Below are 9,017 nucleotides of genomic sequence, written 5' to 3' on the forward strand. Positions count from 1 at the left end.
TTGGCTCAGTGGATAGAACATCAGCCTGTGGACTCAAGGGTCCCAGGTTCGATTCCAGTCAAGGGCATGTACCTTGGTTGCGGGCACATCCCCAGTGGGGAGTGTGCAGGAGGCGGCTGATCGATGTTTCTCTCTCATCGATGTTTCTAACTCTCTATCCCTCTCCCTTCCTCGCTGTAAAAAATCAAGAAAATATATTTAAAAAAAAAAAAAAAAAAAAGCAGTTGCCCAGCCAGTGTGGCTCAGTGGTTGAGTGTCAACCCATGCACCAAGAGATCCCGGATTCAATTCCTGGTCAGGGCACATGCTCAGGGTTGCGGGTTTCGGGCTCAATCCCAAGTGGGGGGCATGCAGGAAGCAGCGATCAATGTTTCTCTCACATCGATGTTTCTATCCTTCTCCCTTCCTCTCTCTAAAAATCAATAAAAACGTATTTTTTTTAAAACTATACTGTGTTGTATATCTGAAAGTTTACTAACAGAGTAGCAAATCTTAAAAGTTCTCATCAAAAGGAAAAAATATTTGCAAATGTGAGATGATTTATGAATGTTAACTTATTACAGTAGTCATTTTGATACAACATATTTAATATGCTGTACACGTTAAATTAATGTTATATGCCAATTATATCTCAGTAAAACTGGGAAGAAAAAATATATATAGAAGGGCCTAACAGACACTAAAGGATAATGGTGGACTCAGACTGAGGAGAGTACAGAAAGTACTTCAACTTAATCTTTTATTATTCCTTTTAAGTAGAAGGGAAGGTTTGAAGCAAATATGAATAAGTAACATCTGTTCATTCTGGATGGGGAATACATATGTATTTATTTTATGTCCTATATTGCTCAGAATTATTTGTGATAATTAAATGTATATCAATATAATTTTACTGGAATTAAATATAATTAATATAGTTAAGTATATAATTTTATGGTTTTATAGATTTATAGTGATTTGCTTGCATTATATAGCTTCATTAAGCAAAAATTTTAAAATCCTATATAATAAAAGGCTAATATGCAAATTGTCCCCTCCACCAGGAGTTCAACCAGGAGTTTGATCAAGGGGCGGGGCCGGCCGGCCAACCACCTGCAGCCCCTCCCCCTGGCCCTGTCGGGCCTGATGGGGCAGGCTGGCAGGATCCCATCCATGCACGAATTCATGCACCGGGCCTCTGGTAAAATAATATAACCCTAGGTCAATCCCTAAAACCTTGACTTTTGATTCCATCTGGCAATTTCTCCCTAACAATGTAAGAAACAAGGAAGAACTATAATAAAGAGGCAGAGGAAAAAATTACTTTAGGAAAGAAATAGTCTTTCATTTAGCACTAGAATAGCAATACCTAATTAATGCAAATTCTTAGCTGGCTTTTGGCCATTTTTTTTTTTCATGATTCACTCTCAACTTGTTTTTGAAGTAGAATATTTAAAATATAAAATATCCTCACTGTATCTCATTGAAATGATATAAGTAGATAAAATTTCTAATATCTCTCTTCAGCCTGGTAATTAAGAACGACAAATACACATTAAATACAAAAATAGTCATCAGTATTTTAACCTCTCACTACTATGATAATGATCAGTAAGTAGTATAAGTCTAAAAAAATTTCTCAACAAAACATTCATACTTGCGGTGAATAAAGCAATTCAAGTGCTTTCACTAAATTATGAATGCCTATCTACAAAGAGCTTCCCTTAAAAATCAACCAAACTTTCCCCCAATCCTACTTTTATTTTCCTCTTTCCTAATGTTTTTAAAATTCAATCTAGCCCTAGCTGGTTTGGCTCAGTGGATAGAGCATCGGCCTGCAGACTGAAAGGTCCTGGGTTCGATTCCGATCAAGGGCACATACCTCGGTTGCAGGTTCCCTGGCCCTGGTCAGGGTGTGTACAGGAGGCAATCGATGTGTCTCTTTCACATCGATGTTTCTTTCTGTCTCTCCCTCTCCCTCCCACTCCCTCTCTCTAAAAATCAATGAAAAAATATCCTCAGCTGAGGATTAACCAAAAAAAATTTCTTTCTGAAAAATAAAATTCAATCTAATCCTACAATCTCTATTCTCTTCAATGCCCTATAACGAGCATTCTGCCCAAACCAGGGAACTATCACTGCTGTCTCAAGAACTTTTTTTAGTCCAGCACCCTTGGCAGCAATGTCACTATCAACTATTCTTTCCTGAAAAACCAATTGTTTGTCTGTGTTGCTACTATACCTGTAATTCTCCCTTCCTGAAGTTCATTATTCATCCTTGGTATCATGTTTTCTTAGTCTTCCACATGTGAGTATTCACCATAGTCCTGTCTTCACTTTTCCTTTTCTCCAGCAAAAAAATATCATTTGGTTCCCTGTCTTCCTTCTATGTAGCTCCAACTTTAACCTGACTCCATTATTTTAATCATAAATTTCCAATGAAAAATCCTAGCAGCATCAAAACCAACATGCCCAAAACTAAAATTCTCCTTACTCTTCAATTTTGTTCTCCCTCCTCTATTACTATCACTGTATTGCTATTAATGGTATCACCATTCCCGAATGATCAACCTTGACATTTCAAGGTCTTTGATTATTCCCTCTCCTTTACTCAATACTCAATATCCATTTCTATCATTTCATCCTTCAAAATGCTCCCTTTCTTTTTACTTCCTCCCTTTCTACTCTCACAGTTTTATATTAATAGCATTCTAAGTCTTTCTGTTTCTAAATTCCCTTTCAAATCCATTCTATATACTACCAAACTACTTGTCTAAAAATACTGTTTCACTGTTCTGGATTTTTACTCTTCAGTATCTGTCAAGGTACCACCAGCTCATAATTCCACTTTCTCTGAGAAGTGAGCTATCCCAAAACAACAGAGATCTCCCTGTGTCTGAACCACTCAACCATATTGTCTAGCCATGGCCAACTGATGATCTAGGTACCTCATCCAAGCCAAGCCAAAAGTTTTGTTTTCATTTTTTCCCCCAAAGGAACATGACATTCAGACTGAGATGTAGTCTCTTGATACAGGAGGTAGAAAGTATTAGGAAAGTATTAGGAGCTGAAGTATGCCCATCTTTCACATATAACATGATAGTTGAAAAATTAATCACAGCCCAGACTCCAACTAGATATGTATTGCTCTTAAAACTATGTTGTCCTTATCCATAAAATGAGAATGAATAACCTCATAGATTTGATAGGTTGATTAAAGAAGAGAATTGGTATAGAACATTCAGCAAAGTATCTGACAGATAGTAAACAGTCAGAAAAAGTTAACTATTGATTGTTGTAGAAAGCAGCAGAGAAAATCTGCAGAAAGAATAAAGCAGACACAGAGAAAACCAGAAATAAGATTAAGACTAATTCAATTCCCTTTCTAGGTCATGCATACATTTCCATGTTCTGGTTCTTAGCTCCTTTATCCTTAAAATAAAATGCTCTTTCTTCGCTTATTTTAGCTTGGAATAAGTTTTTGTTTCTTACAAAGGACCTAACTTTTACAACTGTACACTACAGAAATTTAAAGGAGGTTGTGTCTCTTCTTTAAAACCTTTAATTGCCCCCACATCATCTCATCAAATAAAGCTGAAATAAAATTCATCCTCCAGCCCTGGTCAGGTAGCTCAGTTGGTCAGAGCATCATCCAGATACACCAAAGTGGTGGGGTTGAACCCAGGTGGAACAGATCTCTCTCTTTCTCTCTTTCTCTCTCTCTCTCTCTCTCTCTCTCTCTCTCTCTCTCTCTCTCTCTCTTCCCCCTTCCCCTCTAAAATCAATAACAAAATTTAAGGATTAAAAAAATGCATCCTCCAACATACTTTTTAGATAACTACTTTATTCACCCTAATATCTTGACCATGCCCTTAGAGCAGTGGTTCTCAACCTTCCTAATGCCGCGACCCTTTAATACAGTTCATGTTGTGGTGACCCCCAATTTCATTGTTACAAATTGAACATAATTAAAGCATAGTGATTAATCACAAAAACAGTATGTAATTATACATGTGTTTTCCGATGGTCTTAGGCAACCCGTGAAAGGGTCGTTCGACCCCCAAAGGGGTCGCGACCCACAGGTTGAGAACCGCTGCCTTAGAGGCTAAAGGAATAAAAACAGGCAACAGGGGGCATTTAAGACAAATAATGTTGGCATTTTATCAATCCCATTCACAATGCTTTTATCCTCCCTCTATTGATACCCACCTTTCCTATTTTCTAATCTTTCTCTGGCCCTGAATCTATTGTAACACCGCTGGAAGAGCCTCACCTTAATTGTCAGTGTTTACTAATAAAGCATAACTTCCTTTGCTTGGTGACTCAAGAACCCCAAATCATAACATGCTACACAAAGAGGCAAAAAAGACATGAGTACACCTATGTATGCTACCACATCAAGTCTTAACATTTTTGATTGATTTCATCCTCCATTTGTTAATTCCCATTATGGTAACATTTGATCAATAGCTATAATTCTGCTACAGTGCATTTTCACACTCAAACAAAACATATCAACAGAATACTGCTCTGAATTTCACAAACCTAGATAGGCTATTCAGCCATTTACTCAGGCTATAAAAATAAAAGATTCTGTTTTTACTATACATGTAGAGAAGTTGAAATGTTTCTTCCCTACCTTCTGTCAAATTCTCTAGTCAATACCAAAAGGAACTATAACATTTCAAATGATAATGCTTTTATATGATTAATGAATATTAAATCTATTTCTCCCTGATAGATCCAAAAGTTCAACTAGAAAAATGCTTTTGGCCATAAAGAATAAACATACCACCCAGGCAGCATGGCTCAGTTGAACATTGACCTATGAACCAGGACGACAGGTTCAATTCCCAGTCAGGGCACATGCATGGGTTGCAGGCTTCATCCCCAGTAGGGGGCGTGCAGGAGGCAGCCAATCAATGATTCTCTCTCATCATTGATGTTTCTATCTCTCCCTCTTCCTTCCTCTCTGGAAGCAATAAAAAATATATTTAAAATAAATAAATAAACAAACATTACTCCCTCACTGTTACAGGTGGTTTACAAAAGTGTTCAGGACCTGCTGGTGTGGCTCGGTGGTTGAGCGTCAACTCATGAACCAGATGGTCATAGTTCAATTCCCAGTCAGGGCACATGCCCAGGGTTTCAGGTTGGATCCCCAGTCGAGAGTGTACAAGAGGCAGCCAATCAATGATTGCCTCTCATCATTGATGTTTCTATCTCTCTCTCCCTCTCTCTTCCTCTCTCTGAAATCAATAAAAACTTTTTTTTAAGTGTTTAGAAAGAAGGTAGCCACCAGCTAAGTAAAAGAGAAAGATCTTTTGTTGTTTTGCCAAAGGGATTGAATGTCTGAAAATATTGAGCAAAGTTAAACTATACATGTGCAGACATAGCAAAAAGTATGAATCACTAAATTCTTAATGTGTTTTTTATTCACTAAAAAGAACTTGACAGAATTATCAGTATAACTTATGCCCTACTGTCATTATATTCTAACTATGATTAGCCAATTTAACCTTCAAACCAGTAGTTAGGGCTAATAAACTAAAATACAACTTTATATATTATCTGCTCAAAGTATCCATCAACATATGCTTATGTTGTTCAATTTCTTTTTCAGGTTTTATAAAATTGTTTTAAAACTGTAAGTCAATGTTTGGCCCAAAATCAATATTTGAACAACAGACTGACAACCCTTCAAACTGAAACATGTACATAACATCCTAAGCTACTCAGTAAAGTATTTTAATGTTTTTGATAAACAGTCCTTACCACTCTGGCTGCTCTCTCCTGTGATTCACATTTCCTGCAAAACCATGGTCCAGTGGGTACTTGAACAATGCCATAGCAAGCTGTCGGGAAATAAAATGTTTTAAATTATGTTAAGAATAAAGAATTATGGAAAATCAAATACCCTTTCAAAGCCCTATTAAACTAATTACCTCTCAAACTATTAATGTAAACCTCCTGCTTTGTAGAAAATTAAAACATTTTATATCTATATTTAACACATATATTATCTTAGTTGAAATCGTATGACATAATAAAAATGTTAAAATGCCAATTATGTTATTTCATGTAAGTATAAACATTACAATTTTAATTATTCTTTTATGATAGGAATATTAGGCAAAATTTAACACATGATTAGATTTTTATAGACTAACTCAGAAATTAATTCATTCCTATATCCTGCAGTTTAAGAAGCAATCATTTTAGATAAGTCTAATGAAAATATTTCCAAATCATCTTTCAAAATGAGCAACAGATACTGCAGAAAAGAAAATTAAATGTAAAAGTGAAATGAGCCCGGCCGGTGTGGCTCAGTAGTTCAGTGTCTCGATCCATGAACCAAGAGGTCATCAGTTTGATTCAGATCAGGGCACATGACTGGGTTTCACTTTCTGGGCTCAATTCCCAGTAGGGGACGTGCAGGAGGCAGCCCATGGATGATGTTTCTCTCTCATCAATGTTTTTATCTATCTCTCACCTATCCTCTCTCTAAAAATCAATAAAAACACATTTGGAAAAAAAAAGTGAAATGCTTCCCAAATAGGCAAATCTATAAAGACAATGGTTGCCTGGGGAGTTGAGTAGAAATGAGAGTACAAGGCTTCTTGTTAGGGTGGTGAAAATGTTCTAAAATTGTGGTAATGGATAAAAAACTTAGTGAATACACACAAAAAAAGTGAACTGTACACTTTAAGTGGGTGAATTGTAAGGCATGTAAATCACATCTCAATAAAGCTGTTACTTATAAAAAGTGAACATTCCTAAATATATGTGAATGTTCCAATAAGTATGAATATATATCACATATCTAAGTCTAGTTGTTTTTTAAAAATTGTTTTTATAATATGTAATTAACTCAAAATTGAAATTTTCCTAAAAACACTAATATCTAATTGACATTCTCGAATGAGTGCACTCAAAGGAAACTTGAAAATATCTTAAATATTGGAAAGCACTTAAAGAATATAAAATCAGCACAAATTTTTAAATCTCCAAAATGTGCTATCAGCCAAGAAACACTACATGAGTGTCCAAAAACATATTTCAATTCAGAAGTACTGGAGAGAAGAAAATTAACTTTAAAAAAAAATTTAAGACTTAAATGAACATTTTCTATATTGAGATGAGATTACTTATCAAAACCTGATAATTTATCATCCAATTCATAAGAAATACCTCCACCAATGCCAATAAATACTGGAATGCAAATACTATATACCAGTTGTCTAAGATCACAAAATTAGTATCTAGTTTCAACACATTTTTTACTCCTTAAGAAAGGAAGCTGTGCAGCCTTGTTCTTTAAAGGAAAATGGGAATAACTGCATTCTCAGGTTAATTCACTACCTTTTAAGTCTCCCTTCCCAGTTCTAAGATTCCATTCTAAAGAATGCACTTTAGCCCCACTTATTCATCACTCAATGCCAGATTCAGAAATGGGAATGGGGCGGGTTGGTGAATAATGAGGAGTGTAAGAGCCACCAAAAAATTATCTAGGTTGCCTCACTTCCTTACCACATTCAAGGTCAATGTCCAGAAAACTGTCTTGCTAGTGTCCTAGGCTTTTTTTGAGTATCAACCAACCTCACTGAGTGGAAACACCCAGAAATAAACTACGATGCTCCCCAAATCACTGGTGGCACCACCTCCTCTTTTTCTCTTCAGTCACTGATGCTGAGGAAGTGGCCTGATTGGCCACGGAACACATCCAGCAGCCCAAGCCGGTGCAGCCAGGCACTCCTGCGGCAGCACCACTGCGGCGCGACCTCCGCCCTCCTCCCGCAGCGAGCTCCCGGTCCCCAGCAGCGGAGCCTCCGCCAGAAAGCCGGAGGGGCGGCCGCAGAGCCTCCCCGCCCCGATCTGAAGCGGCCGGGCAGCCCCTCGGCCCCCTCCCCCACGCCCCGGAGCGGGGAGCGGCGTTCCCAGGCTGCTTCCATGCCACAGGAAGTCCCCAGACACACTGCGGCAGACGGGAGGGAGCGAGCCCAAAGGGGGAGGGGTCTACACGTGCCTGAACCCACAGCCAAGGTAACCCCGCCGAGGGGGGCAAGCCCTGCCGCCCCCCGCACTCCACCCCCTCCCGCAGCCCCGCAGCCCGCAGCCCCCTCCTCCAACCACGGCCCCCAAGTCTCCAGACCCCCGGGTCCGGGCGCAGGCGGCGGCCAAATGACACTTGAGAGAGTGAGCGCCGAATCACATGACAGTCCAGGCCACACGCACTTTCTCCCACACGCACAGCCCACCCCCGCCGCGCCCCGCCGAGGCCCCGCGGAGTCCATCCCGGGCCGCGGAACGGGGCGGGGCGGGGGAGGGGCGGGGGGAGCTGGCAGTTGCTGCCCCGGTGGGGGACGCGGTGACGGTTGGGAGCGGGCCCGGTTCGGCCCGGCGGGCGGTTGGGTGTTTACCTTGATGCACCGCGACGCTGCAGCCGTGCCCGTCGCAATAAACCAGTGGGTTCTCGGCCCAGCCTCTCTCGTCTGAGCAAACGCAACAGCCTCCAATCATCTCCTTCATACTATGGGAGACCTCGTCCTCCAGAGACACGGGCCGGTCGCTAGAGACCATCTAAGAGGGAGTTGGGGGGACCATTAAAAAACACATGCAAGCCAGTTAGTGCTTCCCGGCCCCCCCCCGGCCCCCCCGCACAGCCAGCCACCCGCGCTCCCGCTCCCTCCCGGCGCCCGGCCCACGCCCGCCAATCGGCCACTCGCTCACTCGGGCTTTGCCGCTCAGTCACTCACGTTCCGCACAGGAGTCAGGAGCCATGTCCTTGCTGACTCCCCCCCACTTCCCCTCCACCGCCTCCTCCGCCTCCTCCGGGTCTTCTTCCCTCCCCACCTAACGCCCGGCGGCTAGCGCTGCAGCCCGGAGAGGGCACACATAATCAAGGAGGCCTCCGCACAGGCGCACTGGGGGGCTCCCGCTGGGCCCCGGGCGGCGAGGGAAGGGGAAGGGCGCTGCCTTTCCTCCTCCGGCGTCACTCGGCGGTGCGCGCCCGCCCGCCCGCGCCGGCGTGAGAAGGC

At 41.3% G+C, this 9,017-nt stretch overlaps 1 protein-coding gene across 11 annotated transcripts in view; it reads right to left on the reverse strand.

Moving 5' to 3' along the window:
- Positions 1–9,012, reverse strand: part of MLLT10 (MLLT10, histone lysine methyltransferase DOT1L cofactor) — a 218,037-nt gene extending 209,025 nt beyond the window's left edge. For 8 of the 11 annotated variants that reach the window (XM_023758558.1, XM_023758567.1, XM_023758566.1 and 5 more), the window contains exons 1-3: positions 8,736–9,012; positions 8,400–8,559; positions 5,755–5,834 (exon numbers count right to left, since the gene is read on the reverse strand). In XM_023758558.1, the coding sequence (XP_023614326.1) occupies positions 5,755–5,834; positions 8,400–8,559 (240 nt within the window). In that variant the 5' untranslated portion in view covers positions 8,736–9,012. Of the gene's footprint in view, positions 1–5,754; positions 5,835–8,399; positions 8,560–8,709 lie in introns of those variants that run through there. The other 3 variants (XM_023758555.1, XM_023758562.1, XM_023758560.1) reach the window with 3 other exon arrangements.
- Between the last annotated feature and the right edge of the window lie 5 nt (positions 9,013–9,017).

The sequence above is a fragment of the Myotis lucifugus genome, unplaced genomic scaffold, assembly GCF_000147115.1.
Source record: "Myotis lucifugus unplaced genomic scaffold, Myoluc2.0 scaffold_132, whole genome shotgun sequence".
NCBI classification, from domain to species: domain Eukaryota; kingdom Metazoa; phylum Chordata; class Mammalia; order Chiroptera; family Vespertilionidae; genus Myotis; species Myotis lucifugus.